The sequence below is a fragment of the Dermacentor silvarum genome, chromosome 2, assembly GCF_013339745.2.
Source record: "Dermacentor silvarum isolate Dsil-2018 chromosome 2, BIME_Dsil_1.4, whole genome shotgun sequence".
Classification (NCBI taxonomy): Eukaryota; Metazoa; Arthropoda; class Arachnida; order Ixodida; family Ixodidae; genus Dermacentor; species Dermacentor silvarum.
Genome location: NC_051155.1, coordinates 142,487,495 through 142,505,481, shown reverse-complemented (window position 1 = coordinate 142,505,481; position 17,987 = coordinate 142,487,495). Strand labels below are relative to the sequence as shown.

Sequence of the window (17,987 nt, the reverse complement as noted above, 5' to 3'; positions counted from 1 at the left end):
GAGCTTGAAATTCATGTAAGAAGCATAAAGATAGTTGACGGAAGAGAAAAAGAACAACTGCAAACTTTAGCAATTCCTCCAGCTCTGCACTCATTTACCCCAACAGAATCAGAATTCTCACACATGACGGCGTCATCTAAGCACAACGTCTTTGAAAAGCACGCAGTGTCGTCATCTTCCGCTGCAGTACTGCCAGCTCCAGCCTCCGAAACACATGCGCAGGCGGTCACCACTCTCAGAGCTTTGATGGCACAGAAAATTCAGCAGAAATTGCGACAGAAATTGCGAAGCAGAAATGCTGTGTGTCAGCTTAGGGGGTTGTCGCGTTCATATCCCAACTGCACATTGGAGTTTTGGCGTGAGTTCGATCTTCAGTAATGAGCAACGCACCAACGATACCATTGCATTGCCTTTGGACGCTAGTCGCGGGTTGGGGCACCCTAAGCTAAGGGGCCCTTATTTGCTAACAGCTATTAAACCACGATCTGGGAAATATCGTTTGCCCATTTTGCTCGGAAATAATTCTCGCTTCTATTAATGTAGTTTATGTAAGTGGAACATAGAAGGGGGCTGACGGCACAGTATGTGTGTCTGCACGCTCATGCACTGACCACAGAGAATAAGCAGGCTTTCACTGCGCATGCCACGACTTGGCTCCGTTGCACTTTTCACTTTTATGGTCCTAAGTGAAACTTACACGAACTGCTGCTTACAACTAGACTGTATGATCCCTGATTGTTGTTGCAAAGGAAAACCTGCAATAGCTGACAGGAGCTTGACGTTTCTCGGGCCACACTTAATGTGAAGCCTCCATGGCATAGGGCCCAGGAGCTGTGCTCTCCTGTGTGAGCTTGCACTTTTAGGGGCGAAGCTCCTTATAGCGGCACCCGTTCCGTCCCCGTCGTCGTAGTAGTAGTGTGTAACCAGTGTGAGAAAAATGAGAAAAAAAAATTCCGAAGTTGTGTCCGTAGCGCGGAATCGAACCAGGGACCCCTCGCTTCCGAGCGCGCGGCGTTAGCCCACTACGCCACGAGGCGGACATGGACACACGCACCACGATGGCAATAAATACCCAACATTAACGAAAGGCCGCGTTTCTAGCGCGTTTCTAACGCGTTTGTGCTAGCGCGTTACGGCCCGTGTAAGAAGCTGGTGTAAGACGCTGTGGCCTCTCCGCCTTACCTTCAACGCGTTTCGAACGCACTGCCCAAAGCGGTGGCAAGTCAAGTTCAAGTCGAGGAGCGTTTATGAATACGGGGGGTATACTCTCTCAGCAGTCATGTGATGGCGTCGGCAAACGCGGTGCACGTTCCGGCATGTGTAAATGGCTGCGTAAGACGCTGTGGCCGCTCCCCCTTACTAGAGAGTACTGCACGTTTCTAACGCGTTTGTGCTAGCGTTCCCTTAAGCGGGAGATCCGATGATTCCCCCCGGAGCTTCGCCCACTCATCATCATTCACCCCGTGGATATACTGTGATTTATTTATTAATTTATTAGAAAACTTTGCTTTTGAGCTTGAGCTTCGATACAGGTCAGCCGCCGATACTTGGGACCCTCCGTGGGGGCTCAGCGGCTATGGGTTCTAATGCTGACCAATAAATCAGAGGTACGATTCCCAGCCACTAGCGGGGGCCGCGTTCCCATGGGAGTAGAATGAAAGCACCGTCGTCTGCCGAGCTCTCTACACTGCATCCTCCCATTTCCACTGTACTGCTTTCGGACTTTTAGACGCGTTTTAAAATCACTGCGTGACTCTTTTGAACAAGTGCGTTGTGAATGCGAATGTTCAAAATTTGCTTCTGCGAGGACGTTCTGTGGGGAGTAAGCGTGTTTAGTGCGCGTGTTTAGTACTCGCGCAGTGGCAATAATACCGCGTATTGCACAACGTGTATGACAGTTTATTGCGCTAATACGCCGTCACCCGCCATCTATATCTCAATTTCGCTGTCTCTCCTCGTTACTTTACCCCTGTGAGGAGTAGCAGGCCAGAGACACGCTCTTCTGACCTACCTCTCATTCTTTATCTTCATTAAAACTTCTATCTATCGGATGCTCAACTCCCTCCCTTTCCCCCTCCCTCCTTCCCTCCCACATAATGCCCATTTACTCACTCTTACTAAATCAATAAATCAATCAAGCAATGAATCAATCAATCTGAGACTTGTATTTCTGGTCCATGGGCGGTCGCAACGGTGACTGACGGTGAATAGGCGCACGGCAATAAAACGCTGCTTTCGTGTGGCTCCCTGACAGATAAATGCTACCTCGCTGATGAACTTCGATGAGCTCATTAAACACAGTTGACTGAGATTGCACTCTTGGTGTTTACAATGTGATCACAACAGCAAAACGACTGCAATTCTCAACCGCGGAGTGTATCGGGGAACGCGGCCGAACATTTGGCAGCCGTATTTCTCAAATCCGTCGCACGCCTATTTCAGGCCTCCTTGTGAAAGTCCTTGAAGTACAGTGGGTACACTCTACAAACGTATCATTAAGGAGTATTTTCTATCGAAAGGGTGGGCGAAACACCTGCGCTTCCGTTTACAACAACGCATACTCGACGTGGGTGGATCGGTGCGCTCCGCATCGATTTAGCGCCAAATCCAAAGGAAGAAAAAAGAATTTACGACCGTGTTTGATAAAGTCTGACGTCAGTGCTCTCTTTTTGGCCCCGAACCTTCACCTTTTCCATCGATTGTACATTGCAGGTGGCCAATACAGAAAGCGTAAAGCGTAGCTAACCTCTGGAGATTAAAATGAACGATGTCGTGACCTCAACGCAATGCATTGTTTCGTTTCGCATTCCGAGTATTCCAGTCGAAAGAAAATATGCCCGCAAGAAGATATCCATGAGTGACTCGTTAGTGGGTCAAGGAATCGCTGTCAGCTAAATTTACGAGAACTACTGCTATATAGATGGACTGATTAGGAAGGATGTGCTGCATTCTCAAATTTCTTGGCGTCCACTGTAGCACTGCAACGTCAGGTGGAATTATGTACCTCTGCGGGGCTCAGGCGAAATAAAATAAAGACAAAGTATTTCGCGCAACGTGTTCTGCCAATGGTCTGCCGTGTGAAGGCAGACCGTGTGAGGCAGACTCAAGTAATGATAAAACCATGTAAGGGGGGGGGGGGGGGGTATTCCGCCGTCTATATATAGCAACTTGTGACAAGCTCATGGCGTAGCGTGTATAGAGGTTGCTGCAATATTAATCGCGTGCAGTGTCGCCACAAGCGCGACGCCCACTGACCTGTGTAAAGGGCAGAGTCACCTACAAGTCGCGTGCCCTTTTTTCCGAAGTAGAAATATAAAACTTCAAAAGCTTATATAGTAAGCTGACGTGTCTCAGCTCCCGCCCTCGACATTTTATATTTGCATATCACACGTAATAAGAAATAAGAAGGAACGGCCTATTTCGCGGGTGGAACGAGTGCCGAAACATCTTGCGTGATCCGATTAGTGAACTTTCTTGCGGCACGCTGTTAAAGTTGCATAACGAAGATTATAGCTGTGTATAGTAGCGCACTTATCAAAAGTGCATTGACTTCTTTCATTTTAACCCACGTGGCATTTTTGTTTTAGAATTACTTTCGAAAGGGATAAAGTGAACGTATGGGCGAGTTGGTTGAACATCTTGAACTAGGGAACAGCGCGAAATACGAGGATGCGGAAGAGACACACACAACAACCACACGTAGCGCTGTGTCGGCTAGTTGGTTAGGTCGGGGATTGATCGCTCTGAAATTTATCTAGTTACATTTGGCATTAATGATGTTAGAAATCGAATGCTAGGCGAATGAATGTCCGAGCTGCCGATAAAACAAAATTCGACTGTGAGCTCTTCTAGTCCCTCATCGTGCGTCACCCCGCCAATTTTGGAAAATATGAGAAACCATTGCAGCCCATGCACAGGGAAGGTTGGGTCAAGCAATAATCGTTGCGTGATGTTCGTGCTATTAGTGGCGAAAAACGAAAAAGAGACCAGGCGTTACCTTTTGCCAGAGATCTGCTATTCTGCGACCTATACCCGAGTCATTCAATTTTGCCCACTGATCTGTACCCTATAGCAGAGATCAGTGGTTTTGCCTCATCTAGCAAACGCCGGATGTCGGCGTTCGTCAGTCATAAACAAGATACTGGGAAGAAAAAAAGCAAGAAAGCTGGGAGGTCATTCGGACGCGCGTCCGGTTTGCTACCCTACACTGAGGAAAGAGGGTCAAAGGATGAAAAGAGGGAAAGAAAGGGGAGAGAACACTGACGATACGACTTCATCCACAGGTGCGCATTGACACCACAGCTGACAACTGAAGTTTGTAGATGTGGGTTTCTGAGCTTGAGGTATTGGTTATTGTTGCCGGGTTGCACCGCATGGGGAACATAAGCGAGGTTCCCCGTACATATATAAAAGAAAATTGCTTAACAAATGCGCATCACATGGCAATTCATGTCTTGCAATACCGGACATTCAAATGGACGGCGAAAAGAGTTAATGCGTCTTATCTTATTCTTATGCGCTGGTTGAAACATTCTTGCAAAGTGCGTCTGGAACATAATGCAACATATCGGTTTGGGTAGACGCGTTCTTTAATCTTGAATACCATGCTGCTCATTTGGAATGATCAACTGCTGTCGAACAGGCTAACGGCGATTCGGCTACTGCTGATGACTTCAAGCCTCCATCTTTCGGTGAAATTCTCGTTTAAAATACTGGTCCCATAGAGTTTCCTGCAATAATTACTAGAGGGAACCCTGGCACTGCAATCGTTCAGCCCCCATGGGAATGACGGGAAGTACGATGGATTTTTCGGATCTTCGTGCTTATCGATTCCGACGTTCTTGTGGCTTTGTTTGTCACGCTTTATATCCCTTCATTGTCGCAAATTTCCGAGCAGCGTATACTTTTCGAAGTACAGAAGACGCTGCGAATACCCACAATCGCTACTAACTGCAACGGCTCAGCTACTAGAGTTGGCCAAATCGAAACGCGCCAAGCGTCTCCAGGTACTGACTTGCCCGCGATAAATTCATAAGGGCGTTTTTATGTCGCTTGTCGTTGCATGCGTCTGTGCCGTAATGGTATCAATATCGAGCTGGTGTGGTAGAGTACCTTTGTTCAAATCCCGCCGTCGGACAATTTTAATGGTGTTTATTTGATCATTCATTACCAAGAACTCCGTTGAAAATGACGAGTTTACAAAAGTCGCGAAGCCGTTTGAAGCCAGAAAGACGAAGTTTAGGCCAATCCATGCATACTACCCATAATTCCCATGCTGGCTGAACCCATTGCAGCACCCGCAGGCACTAGCGCCACCTTCTCTCTCTCTCTCTTTGATAAGCATCTTCAGAATGATAACTTCAAATGTTTATTCTTACTGGTGTGGGTTTTCCTGTCAGTACTTTTTAAGGTTATGTTCCCGATAACTACTGAGTTTGCCGTGGCGCTATCTTCCGCCATAGTCTGCATGTTTAAACCAATTACCAAGTCATGAGTTTTGTTGCGCAAAAATTCAGAAAAGAGAAAATTAGTGAAGGGAAAGAGCAGACAGGAAGACAGAAAGCTCCTGTCAGTCTGTCTGCTCTTTCCTTGCACTATATCTTCTTTTTCAGATTTTTTTTGTGCTACAAAAATTACGTCTTACAGTAAACACCAACTCCCCCCAAGAACGATTTATCTTGCAGCACAATTACAAAGTTTTGCGAATGTTCCAGCCGTTTTCACAAGTCTATTGTTCTCTTTTATTTTTGTCATAACAAGACGGAAAGCTATGGTTAGTGCAAATTTCCTTTTTCTATTGTCATCATAGTGCTTGAAGCAATGTGGATAAAGGACTACCGTAATAAATTAATGGCTATTTCCCTGTTACTTCGTTGATGTGACAAAATGAAGACACATTCTGTACACCTTTTGATACTGTATTAGACATAAGGACACGCTAGAAAAACAGCGGTTTTAACGTCTGCTTATTCAAAATTAAACAATTCCTTTCATTTTTTTCTACCACAGTCCGCAGGCCGGAGCTAAAGCGCGAGTTCGGGATAATAACACGATGAAATTCCAAAGTATATCTGACAGCCACGTCAATGCCCGCGCCACCACGCAGATTTTGTGAGAGCTCACTGAACCGGCATCATACGTGATAATGAGTTCGCAATGGTTATTATCAATATATAAGTATGATAACGCACTCAAATTAATCGTCGAAACAGTTTACCGGCCGACATTGCCTCCTCTACAACGCGCCTTGGATCTTGAGCACCCAGGCCCAAGGCGTAGGCAAGAGATCTGGCGTGAGCGGAGGGAACGTGATCACCGTCAGGCCCACGTTTATCCAGTTCTCGGGCGTGAGCGCACTGTAGGGAGTGAGATCGTAGCCGTCTAGACCAAGCATGGTGACCGAGGCTCCCTTGCGCAGCGACAGAGATCCCAGGGCGAGCTTGTTGTTCTTAGGCCACTTGAGCACGATCGCGTAGACGGTGTCGTTCTTGGACGTGTACCACACCCCTGGCGTGACGGTGTCGTTCTGGCTTCTCCAAGGCCGAGACCCGTAGATGGCCTCGCCGTTCACTTCGAGCCACGTGCCCATCTGCGTGAGGCGCTCTTCGAACGCCGGAAGGATGACGCCGTCGCTGGTGGGTCCCACGTTGAGGAGGAAGTTGCCGTTGCAGCTCACTGTGGAGGACAGTTCGGCGAGGAGTTCCTCGATGGTGTGGTAGTCGGCCAGGCGGGCGTTCCTGCGGTAGCCCCACGAGTCCTTGTCCACGGTCATGGCATTCTCCCACTTGTGCTCGACGAGCGTTCCCGGGTTGTAATGGTCCTTGCAGTTGTAGAAGTCGCCGTGCTTGCACGGCGTTCCTTTGCCCCACCGGTCGTTGACCAGCACCGTGTCCCTGACGGGACTGTCGTTGTAGAGCCAGGCGAGGAACTGGGTGCTGTTCCAGTAGGTGTCCGAGGCCTCCCAGTCACCGTCGGACCAGATGATCTCGGGACGGTATCTGCGAAGTCCGTAAAAGCATGACTGTAAACATCCGGTGAACGGTAGATCGTCTATCACGTGTTTCCCGTCAAAGGCCGCTCGAACCAATAAATGTGGAAGACGCGTGCGCGAATGCGGAGTATCACGTTTTCATGACGCCCTTCGCCGCTTGAGGACTTCAATTGTTGTGATGATCTATAATGCTTTAGTTCTCTTGTCTGCCTGCGCTTAGCAATATAACGTCTACTGTTTCCCACTTATCGGTTTATGCACAACGGCAGCCTTCAATAACAGAGAAGTAATTATTATTATTTTGTTTGAAAGCAGGCTGGCAACTGCCACCGGAAGGGGGACAACGCCTGCCTACTCTTCAGAAAGGAGGAGACAGAAACATAGAAATGGAAGATAGGAAGGAGGGGAGGAAAGAGGAAAGAAAGAGCAAGACGACAAATCTCAAAGAATAAAGTAGAGCAGTGAAGTAATGTATGCATTAAAGAATGTACAGGACTGAGTCAAAATGCTGGGAACTTGTGAAACTGCGCGTAGATCTCGCACGTATAAAAAAAAAAGAAAGCAGGGAGGTTAAGTGCAAGTGAACCCAGATAGTGAAGAAAGGGGTAGATGACGAAGGAGAGTGAACATGGATTGCTTGCAACTCTGTATTCATGAAGCAACCTAAAATTGGAGGATGTCAAATAGCCATCTTTTAAGAGCGAATTGCAACTAACCTAGTCCGCGCTTCAGATAGTTAATATATCAAAGAGAAGAAATATAAGTACATAAGAAGCTGTGGCAGGTGGAACAGGATTACGGAGCTGGTTCGTAGACATCCGCGACACACCGACACACACAGGTCTCCTACTATTCTTCAAACCTTCAAATATAATTTCTACCTGTAGTGTTCTTCATCTTCAGGGGGCAGCCCACTTCAACGAGGAATAAGAATTATAGCCGTGTGCTCAGTATGTGCTAAGCCACATTCCCGGAATCATGTGCTTTTGTAGGCGCAATATGGATATTTTCGCTTGTAGGCACCATCAGAATAGAATTGATGTCCGCGAAGATCAAAGCCTGCGAACCACTTGTATACGACAACAAGGACGATAAACACCAATTCTGTTCTGTCTGAAGGGACGCTGCGAACTATTCTAGCCACTCCTACTGCAAAACAATTAGCTCATTTTGCCGCCTCATTGCTTTTACACTCTGCAAACCGGTGTGTGAAGATTTGCCGTACGAAGCTCGAGGAAACTGCCAATATTAAATATACGGAAGAGACATTTTTATAACAATATTAAAAGTGAGATTTGCTTGAGTTTTTTTATTTATGTTGAACTTTTACAGCAAAGTGATTGTGCCTTCGTGAATATCTACAGTGATTGTGCCTTCGCCCTACAGCGTGTACGTGTACACCGCTTAGCCCAACAAGTCCTCCCGCGGAATTTTAAAGAAAAGTTTGCCAACGTTTTAAGTGCGGTGACCTGTGGTGACGTGGTCGGTGTCGAACACCGTAATACCCGAGAATATAACTTTTTTGTTTGTAATTTTAACGCAGTCAGTGAGGTAGCCTGCGTCGAGTACCGAAGCGGCATATGACCATTGTGTTGGTAGAGCCAGCGCAGCATGCAGCTGCATGCGTCGGATGTAGCGGATAGTACAAATACTGAGCTCGGAATACAGTGAAGTGTTTGAAAAGACTCGCACCAAATACAGCGAAGCGTGTGCTAAATAAGAGATGTTGGCGCCTTTAATAGGCACCGGCTACTCCTTTTCGCACAGAGGTACGCAAATAATAAATGCCACAAGTATGAAAAAGAAATCACATAGAACCATATTAAAGCTGAAATTCCACTCATTGTCGAGCCTTAAAGTAAAGTGCTGTCACATAAACAAGAAAAGAAAAACATAAAAAAACAAGAAAGACTGGACTTGTGTTTCAGTGTTTTTTTTTATTAAGTTAAATATAATGACATGATAAGTTCGTATATCCATAGAATAAGCGGTAGATAGTGCCGACGCAGACAAAAGGGAAAAGGCCATGTCTTCTCACTTGTACTATTTTCCGAACAAAACAATAACCACAACGGACTGGCCTTTACTTTCATTTGGCGAGACATTGTCTGGCTGGCGAACATACAGCACTTCGGCAAACTTTTTTATCTGTCTGTTGTTATCATTAGTACTGGCGATGCTCGGTTTTCTATTTATTCTTAGAATTTGTGCTTGTTTTCCTTTTAGGTTTTTGCATCGAGCAAACATGGCTTGCTGATTGGGTGAAGCCATACTCAGGTCTATATCGTGTCTTAGCACTTGCACACATTTGAAAGCAGTTAAGGAGCGCACGCAATGCGCCAATCTATAGAGTCCAGGTTTCTACAACGTCAGTACTAAAGCACTCGCTGCAACGGTGGATGTTTCTTGCTGACCAGCGATGATTATGCGTCAACCAATACCTAAAGATATTTGAACAGACAAGGTGTTTTTATTTCCTTAAACTAAATAGTTTGCTCTAAACCGTAGATCGGTACATTTCTCCAATACAGCGTTTCCTCAGCCTTGAAATAGCTTGAGATGCGTGGTATGCTGCCGTAACAATACACTTTAATGCTTCTTTTCATGAAAGCCCACAAAAGTGCAGGAAAAAAATAGTCTGAAGTATCTATGAATGAAATGCAAGTACGACATTCATTATTATGCATAAACATAAGAAAGCTTGTCATAAACACGCACCAGTGGCAAGTACTGAAGTGCTTCTTCCAACAAAAATGTTCGCTTTACCGTCACTCTCATACCGGCTGGTGCTGTCAGTTGCTGGCAAAACTATTCAGCTCTGACTGATGAACAAGAAATTCATTTTAACGCTGGACATGGACAAAATGCCTAAGAAAGGCTGGAACGTTTAGAAATTTAGAGGCGGACAAATGAAAAACTGCGAACGCCAAAAAATGTGCAACCCGTCTGCGTTCACGCACTTACGTGGTCACTATTTCGACCAGCTCGGGCATGGTCTTGCGGGCGACGAAGTCGTTCCTCTCGAAACCAGCCTCTTTGTCGGCCAGGTAGAGCGGGTTGAACCACTCGTAGAGCGAGTGGTAGAGACCGAACCGGACGCCGCCCTTCTTCCTCACGGCTCGCGCGAGGTCACCCACCAGGTCGCGTCGAGGTCCCACGTCTCCCGCGTTCCAGTTCCACGACACCGCGGAGGGCCACAGAGTGAAGCCCTCGTGGTGCTTGCTGGTCAGCACCACGTAGCGGGCGCCCGCCTTCTTGAAGATCTCCGCCCAGCGGTCCGGGTCGAAGAACTCGGCCTTGAACTGCGGCGCGAAGTCCTGGTAGGTGAAACCCGGCCGGTAGTTGCGCTCCATGAACTCTCGGAAGGCCGGCACCTTGGCTCCCTGCCAGTGCCACCAGAACCACTCGCTGCCGAAGCTGGGCACGGAGAAGACGCCCCAGTGCAGGAAGATGCCGATCTTGGCCTCGTCGTACCACGCGGGAGTCGGTCTCGTGTCCAGGGAGTGCCAGTTCGGCGCGTAGCGCCCCGTCGACGGCGCTGCCAGGGCTAGGAAAAGGAGGCAGCCCGTGCTCAGAAACGGGAGCGGACGCATGCTGCAGGAGCGCAGTTGCGACTCGATGCGCGATGCTTGATGAACGAGCGCTCTCTGATGAACCCAAGCGCAGGATGCACCTTCGTAGCTAATGACGTTACGTTGGCGTCTTCGATTGAAGGCTGGCGGGCCAGTATGGGAACGCGGAGGGTGTCACCACCAGCAGCCTGCAGCGGGAGATGTTAGCGACCCGATAGACGCTGTACGTACGCAAGTTGCGTTATCGCAGCCTCTACGCTTCTGTAGGCTGCGGCCGGGAGAGAACACCCAGATAGGACGACAGCAGCCGAAGAGGTCTCGGCGATTGTGATTTCGCTCTCTCTTTCGCTTTGCTTTTCTCCTCTTCACCAATCTCTCTCGCTCTCTCTGTCTTTCTCTGTTCGCAGATAACTGGCTCTTGGAGATGGGGCGAGTGTTTTCTTTTTAATCGTTATTCTTAGAAAACGCTTACGCATGTGCCATCTCGTATTCATAGAGATAATTTTGCACTTTTATTTCAGCGTCAAGTGTCGGCGGAACATATTGCTTCTGTGCGATAAACAAAACTACGCTTTTGGTTGGCCGTAGAAAGCGTGAAGAAAAATGTACATACGTTTAGCTTACGCATGGCTTTTCGTATAACTGTTTACAAGATAAACCGAAGTCTAGAGCATGCGCTCGCAAAATGATTGCCTAGATCACAGTTGTTGATCCTATATAAGCGCGTATAGTATTACGTTGACGAAGCGCACTACAAATCTTCATGCGGGGTCAGTATTATTTAATTACGAGGCAAAATTGTATACATGTTTGTTAATTATTTTAGAAGAAAATCACGGTGCGATATACGACGAAAGATTGACAGCGGAAATAACTCAAGTTTGAAATACTTACATGGGCTCTCTCGGTGTTCACACCAGAATACGTCAACGCCAGCACAAAAGCAATTGTTAATTTTACGGTAGAATAATCTTGGCGGTGGTTATAAAAGCGCAGAGTTACAACTCATCGTCACAGCTCATCAAATTACGGCAATTCACACTGACCAGGGAATATATCGGGCTATCGATCTCCGTTCTCGTTTATTTGTACATGCGTCCTGAAGAACAGACGACGTATTTTGCGTTCTGATGCATACACATTGTCGATTTTGTGGTGTTCTGTAGCGAGGCTCCAAATGGTGCAAAATATTGTGGCTATTTGACTGCAGTTTCAATTCGCACATTCTGGAGAGCTATGCATACAGCAGAAGCTGTTTACGATGAGCGTGAATGCGTAGAAACAATAGCTGCACTAAAGGAAAACCCAAGGAGGTTAAAAAAAATTGCTGGAGTGGCAGCCCCCGCAGTTTCTTACCAGCACAGGTGAAGCTACAGTTTGCCTATACTTATACTCTGAAAGAGGGCCGTGACAGCTGAAATCTGCTAGCAGCTCACGTCCTTTTGGTCAGTTATTGCAAATGCAAGGCTAATTTGAAATTAAAGCTTGAACCTTTCGCTTAAAATATTACCTTTGGCTGTGTGTTAATATCATGATGCGCCATAAAATTTGAAAATTACTTAAGGCTTTCTTCGGAAACAAGTGGCAGAAAGGAAGACGTCCAACGATATCTGCACGGCTAAATTATCCGCCTAAAAACAGCACGGAGTGGGAAGAAAGTGCTTCGTATATTCCCCGCTATTTCCAAACGTTATTGCTTGCCTGTGGTAAGATGGCGGCGGTCCGGCTTCACTTTTGAGACGGCAGCTCCACCCTAGAATTTTTTTAAACCTCCTTGGGAAAACCGTTGTCCACCCAGTACGTGTTTTACAATTTCTTGCTTTCACATTTAATACGGCTGTACTGAGCGAACGGGTATAGCTAAGAAATAACACCTTAAGGTATGTTCATTGTAGAGACTACTCCTTTCGACATGCTTTATCGAGAATATTATGTGTTTCAACCTCGTGGTTACGAAGTGCTAGACGATCGTGGCTAGATGCACCAGCTCTTGATTCGTACATCACAGTTATTCTGTTTGAAAAAGCAGTGAACTTGCTTTTGAACACTTGCTTCTGTTCTAGAAAATGGCGAACTGGGCGAGTTGGTGTGAAGTCATGGTTAGGAAATCGGTGAAGGGACAAATGCGCCAGAAGAACACACTACGAGCGCTCACTATGAACGGAAAGGGCTTTACAGTTTCTAATGTAATCCTGTCAGTTGATATTACGATCTCTTCCTGCGTTCTTCTGACAGCTTGTAATGAAACGTTTTGAGTCGATAGTAAGCGCTCACCCTGTGTTCTTCTGTCGTCTTTTGTCCACGCTCGCTATGAAATGAAATAATTTTATTGGGCACTGTCAGTCTTTAACGCTCGTCCTGTTTTATTCGGTCGTCTTTATCTTTCTCAACCTTGACTTTCCTTCTAGACTCGTCTTCCTCCGCTGACAGGGTAGGGGAAAGTGGTGTCAGGTGGGGCACGCAGCTGAGCAGACGAAACTGATGAAGCAGAGAGGTTGTTCAGCTGCTGCACTTGTAGTGACGGACATCCCTTTCTCTGGACGGAAACCTGCAGATGCACTACGTGAGGAAGGGCGCGAGAGACACAATGGCTTTTCTAGGGTGCTCCACTAAATCTGATGGTACAGACTTAAGGGCAATTCTCCACTGGTATTGTTGCCACTATCCGCGGTTACTATGGTATGATAAACTTTATTCAGGTCCTGAAGATCAACCTTTAGGATGACGCAGGCGGCTCCCACGTCGGGACAGTAAGATTTAACCTTGCCGCCGTGTCGTGGGCCTTCTGGACGGCCTGTACTTGATCTAAAAGTGGTTACTGTTAAAAAAAAATTAACATTTCGAGGCACGTAGGGCATACGAGAGAGTCTGACGAGGCGATCAGTCCACCTTTACGGCGTCTCGCCTGGAGTAACTCTGAGAGGGTGTGCGCGTCAAAGATATTGCAGCACCTTACAAGCACAGTAAATTGCATCTAATTACCACAAGCCATAAATTATGGGTTTGTGATCTTTTGCGTGAGAGCCAGTTAATTGTCTTTGGAATCCGGTGCGAATAAACTCGCGAAATTATGGCCTATAGTGATATAGTGAAGTTATTAGGGATACGGCGAAGTCCTTTGTTGTCTCGAATGACATCACCATAATGACCTCGAAGCGCGCCGATTTCTCTACTGCGATGGACCGACGCGTCAGGCGGCACCCATGCGCCACTGATTCATGACGGCGTGCCGTATTTCCACAGTTTGTATTTTTCTCGTCGTTTCCCACATTAAAGCGCGCACGTATTCTGGTGCGCAGCAGGGTACTTAAACGCCTAGTGTAGCCGGATGCTACAAGGGGCTCCCTAGGCACGCCACTAACTTCGCTGAATCGGTTCCTTCGATATTTTAATGATAATATGTCTTGCGCGGGCACTTGCGGGTTTTCGCGTGGGCTGTGGCACGCTGAGGCAGGCAGAGGTAAAGCACCAAGAACATCTGTGACGTTAGCCCGGATGAGTTTTGAAGAGGACACAGTTTCCTAGTGGCGCTGTGGTTTATACGCTAAAAATGGTCCTGGTTTAGTTTAACGTGACCCTAAAGGTACATGTTCCATCGTCTCGACTGGGAGGGGCAATTTATCATGTCGTTACAAGGGGTGTTATATACGCGTTAAACGGCTACGTTTCGGATTTCTCAGTATGCATACACCCGCACATGAAATTCTACCGGCACCGCGAGACAAATAGCGTCTCGGTATTGAAGGTGTGGGAGAGACGTGACGGCGGCTGTACGAGCCGTGCCGTCGTTCCCGATCAGAAGGGCGAAGGCGGCGAGCCGAGCGACGGGGCTGCGACGACCAGCGTGGCTGGCTTTTGGAACGATATTGCGCGTGCCGAGCTTGCGCTTCGAGCACGCGCTGCGCTTCTTTTATTTTCTCTTTCTTTGATAGCCGGCGCTAAGGCACCGGCTGAGAGCGCCGAACGAAGCGCTCCGCGCTGCGACGTTGGTGGGCGCTACAAAGGTATGTTGAAAGCGCTCAAGAATATTCGTGTCCACGGATTGCATTTGCACATATACGACCCACAGTGTTTTTCTCCAATTTAAATTTTGCTGCAAGTCAAGGTCGCGTGTGGTACGCTTGGCCTCTTATGGAGGGAACTAAAACGTGCATCGCTTTCATCGCTTCACTCATGGATATAATGCAAGTCTCGCTGTTCAGTTCAGATCAGGCCATATGACCGTTTTTTGTTTTGTCAGAGCTGATCCGCGCTGCCGTGTTGAAATTACAGGCCGTGCACTGCAGCCCACGCATAACATCACTGGAACCCACGACCGTCAAACGCCCAGGCAGTGGCTCGTTGACCTGCCATTGGATCTGCCACTGCACCTACTGCATCTGCACCTACTGCACCTACCATTAGCTAAAGCGCATCGCGCTTTCTTTACTTAACGAAGTTTCATCGAGCCTACTACGATGGGGCTGTTGGCAAAGAGCTCCTGCCAGTTCCTCTGAGACATGGCCTCGCCTATTGAAGTGTGGCTTGTGCAGGCTTGTGCAGGCTTGTGCAGGCTTGTGCACTGAAATGCCTTTCAGCTTTATTATGCGTTTCAGTTGTTAATTTTCAATCACCAGTAATGATTAAATGACATTGGCAGCAGACTTGATTTGTGTATTTCTCGTTCCTTAGAGATGTGTTCACTAAGATTATCGAAAATAATTTCTGAACTGGTTCTCGGCAAGAGACGCCCGAACGCGAACAGCGGCAAGATACGAATACGCGTGGTTACGGAAACCAACCGCTGTAGCACGCAGTGTCATTGCCTTTTTTTTTTTTTCACTGTTGGTCGTGCATGGTGTATGAATTTTTCTTCGTTGGTATATATTCTAAAAAAGAGATTGGCGCCTTCAGTATAACGTCGGTCAAATTTATCACCTCTACGGATGAGGTACTCTCGTTAAGAACCGATGATGTTTACGATGATGTTTGCTGTTCCATGGTTAAAGCAAAGGTCTGCTTAAGCTAACAAAGTTTCTTTCTCCAGTTGCTTATTTATAAATGCTTGAACGAGATGTGTCATTGTCACGCTGGAGCACAGATAACAAAACCTTTGGAGACGTTAGGCGTAGTGTTTTGTGAATATATATATTCTATGGGTATTTAAGTTTGTTATATTGTGAGGAAGCTTGGTATCACGTACAATAGGTCGGCTGCAGCGTCATCTTGACTCCTACTAATCAATGCAGTAAATTTATGAAATCGAGGGTCTGACGAAATCTCGTCTGGTCGGGAAGAATCATGGCGAAAACAGGAAACAGACGCCGACCAAGGTGACATTTCTTTTTCCTTCTAACTGACGTTTCGGCCCCCCACACGGGAGCCTTGTTCACAATTTAGAGCCTTCATTCATTGTGCTCTTCATTGTGAACAAGACTCCCGTGTGGGGACCGAAACGTGAGTTAGAAAAAAAAAAGTTTCACCTTGGTCGGCGTCTGTTTCCTGTTTTCGCCAATACAGTAAGTTTTCGAAGTCGCAGCGAGCAGTGGCAAAATGTTTGCTATACTGTTGATTTTAATATAACAGAAGTCACGGAAGATACCTTATGCAGCCATTAAAATTGTTTTACAACCTCAGAAAACTCTTAACTGTCCCATCAACGCATGTCACAGTCCTGGGCGAGTCATGTCATGAGAGATGGATACGTTACACCGTTGGTTAGATTTTTTTTCTTTTTTTAGATGTATCGTTTAGGCCTGCGCTTCACGTAAACGGCAATGGCGTGAATCGTGAGTAGTAAATTGCTGTGGTGGGTGACATGATGATACGCCAAAAAATCACCTTTAACTAGGTGTGGCGCAGCTGAGATTTCAGCTCGTTTATTGCTTCTAGAGGGCACGTTTGGACTGTAAAAAAGGATCGTTTCAGCCGCAGGTATTCACTACAACGATTTTCTATGACATCGCGGTTTACGATATCATATATTCTTTTGCCTTAGAAATTATAAAGATTCAATAACGACAGCAGTACCATTAATTAACGATTGGATTCAACGTGAGATTCAATATACACGCCGTTGCTAAGGCTATATTTTATCTTAGGGAACTTGTAAGTCATTACAAATTAATTCTATCTCAGAAGATATCGTTCTTTACGTAAGTTAAGGCTATAGCTCGGTAAACAGGTGTAATGCCGAAATATATTAACGCAAAATCAAAGCACTTTCTAATTCCGATTCTTATCGCTACGGAAAGGCTCTTCGTGAAACCTTTCCCTCGAATTAGTGCGGACGTCTCATGTAATTCATCGTCAGCTGAGTTACGAACTAAGAAGTTGAACGAAACGCTTGTTTCCTAAACACTCTAACTGAAATAAATTTGCGCATGCTGTCAGTGCATGACACGCAGAGTGCCCAATATACGATAACTAATTTTCACCACAAGGGCGCTCTTTAGCGAGCACCCAAATCTGTGTAGAGCACCCATGTATAGCATACCAGAGTAACTCAAGCAGGCTACGTGACTATTTGTCACCCCTCCGTTTCAAAGGGGGTACCAATAGGTCATCATCGTCATCGTCACCATCATAATCAAAGAAATCTACCTATCTATCTATGTCTCTAACCGTTTTCCCGCTAACCTGGTTCACTGGGTAGTCCACAGTCTAATGGTTAGTGCACCGGGCTGCTGTGCTGAGCAAACATGGTTCGAAACCAGCCGTCGGACCAACTTGGTTCAATGAATATGTGACATGTGTACCTTTGTTCCGCTTTTCGGCGAACCTCTTTCACGCCGCCATGGGTGTACTAGGGACCACTTAGTATGCGCCACTCTATAATGGCAGAAAAAGAAAAGAAAGGAAAGAAAAATAAAACATCATTTAAAATTTCTCCGCTGCTTGGGCAGAATCGAAGCCGCACTCAATATATTTACTCAAACTTGTCTGAATGCATATTCACACAAACGCCACGCGCGGGGGCGCCGCTGAAGGATGCAGCGTGTTGAGTGGGAAGGCGCGAGAGATGGATGCGGCTGGACAGACCTCTCACGCGTAATGCGTTCTCTGCGGCGGCAGTACGGTGTATCGCTACGTTGATTCAGTGCTAATCACGTGTTTTTATTTGATATAAGTAAATCACAACGTATGCATTTCAAATAGTCAGTAGGGGATATGCGAAATTCAGCAAGGTCGCTTCCCCACACACCTTGTCTGACCTTACCAAGATGGCGCACTTCGGGCTAGAATCGTAAATCGGTTGTTGTCGTGCTGGTCGGTATCATTCCTGCCATCTTGCGTCCCCACACCGTCGAAGCTTTCAAGAAGCGCGTCTCACCTTTAACTATGCTATTCTAGCGGGAACGCAGCCATCTTCGTAAGGGCAAGTTCGACGTGTGGGACAGCCTGCTTACAGAATTTCGCATATCGTCTATCACTTCGTATGGCAG

At 46.7% G+C, this 17,987-nt stretch overlaps 2 protein-coding genes across 3 annotated transcripts in view; one reads left to right on the top strand and one right to left on the bottom strand.

The window, feature by feature from the left end:
* Nucleotides 1–17,987, top strand: part of LOC119441875 (receptor-type tyrosine-protein phosphatase N2-like) — a 658,601-nt gene that overhangs the window by 113,587 nt on the left and 527,027 nt on the right. The window lies entirely within an intron of this gene.
* On the bottom strand, nucleotides 5,333–10,793 carry LOC119441876 (alpha-L-fucosidase). The gene is made up of 2 exons (XM_037706514.2): nucleotides 9,956–10,793; nucleotides 5,333–6,998 (listed from the first exon to the last, which is right to left on the bottom strand). The coding sequence occupies exons 1-2, from the start codon at nucleotides 10,582–10,584 to the stop codon at nucleotides 6,236–6,238; spliced, it is 1,392 nt and encodes a 463-aa protein (XP_037562442.1). The 5' UTR covers nucleotides 10,585–10,793; the 3' UTR covers nucleotides 5,333–6,235.

Excerpts from the sequence above, each read along its gene's own strand:
- LOC119441876 (XM_037706514.2), bottom strand. The coding sequence starts at position 10,584 with ATGCGTCCGCTCCCGTTTCTGAGCACGGGCTGCCTCCTTTTCCTAGCC. Across the intron at positions 6,999-9,955 it reads CTGGTCGAAATAGTGACCAC|ATACCGTCCCGAGATCATCT; the intron begins GTAAGTGCGTGA and ends CGGACTTCGCAG.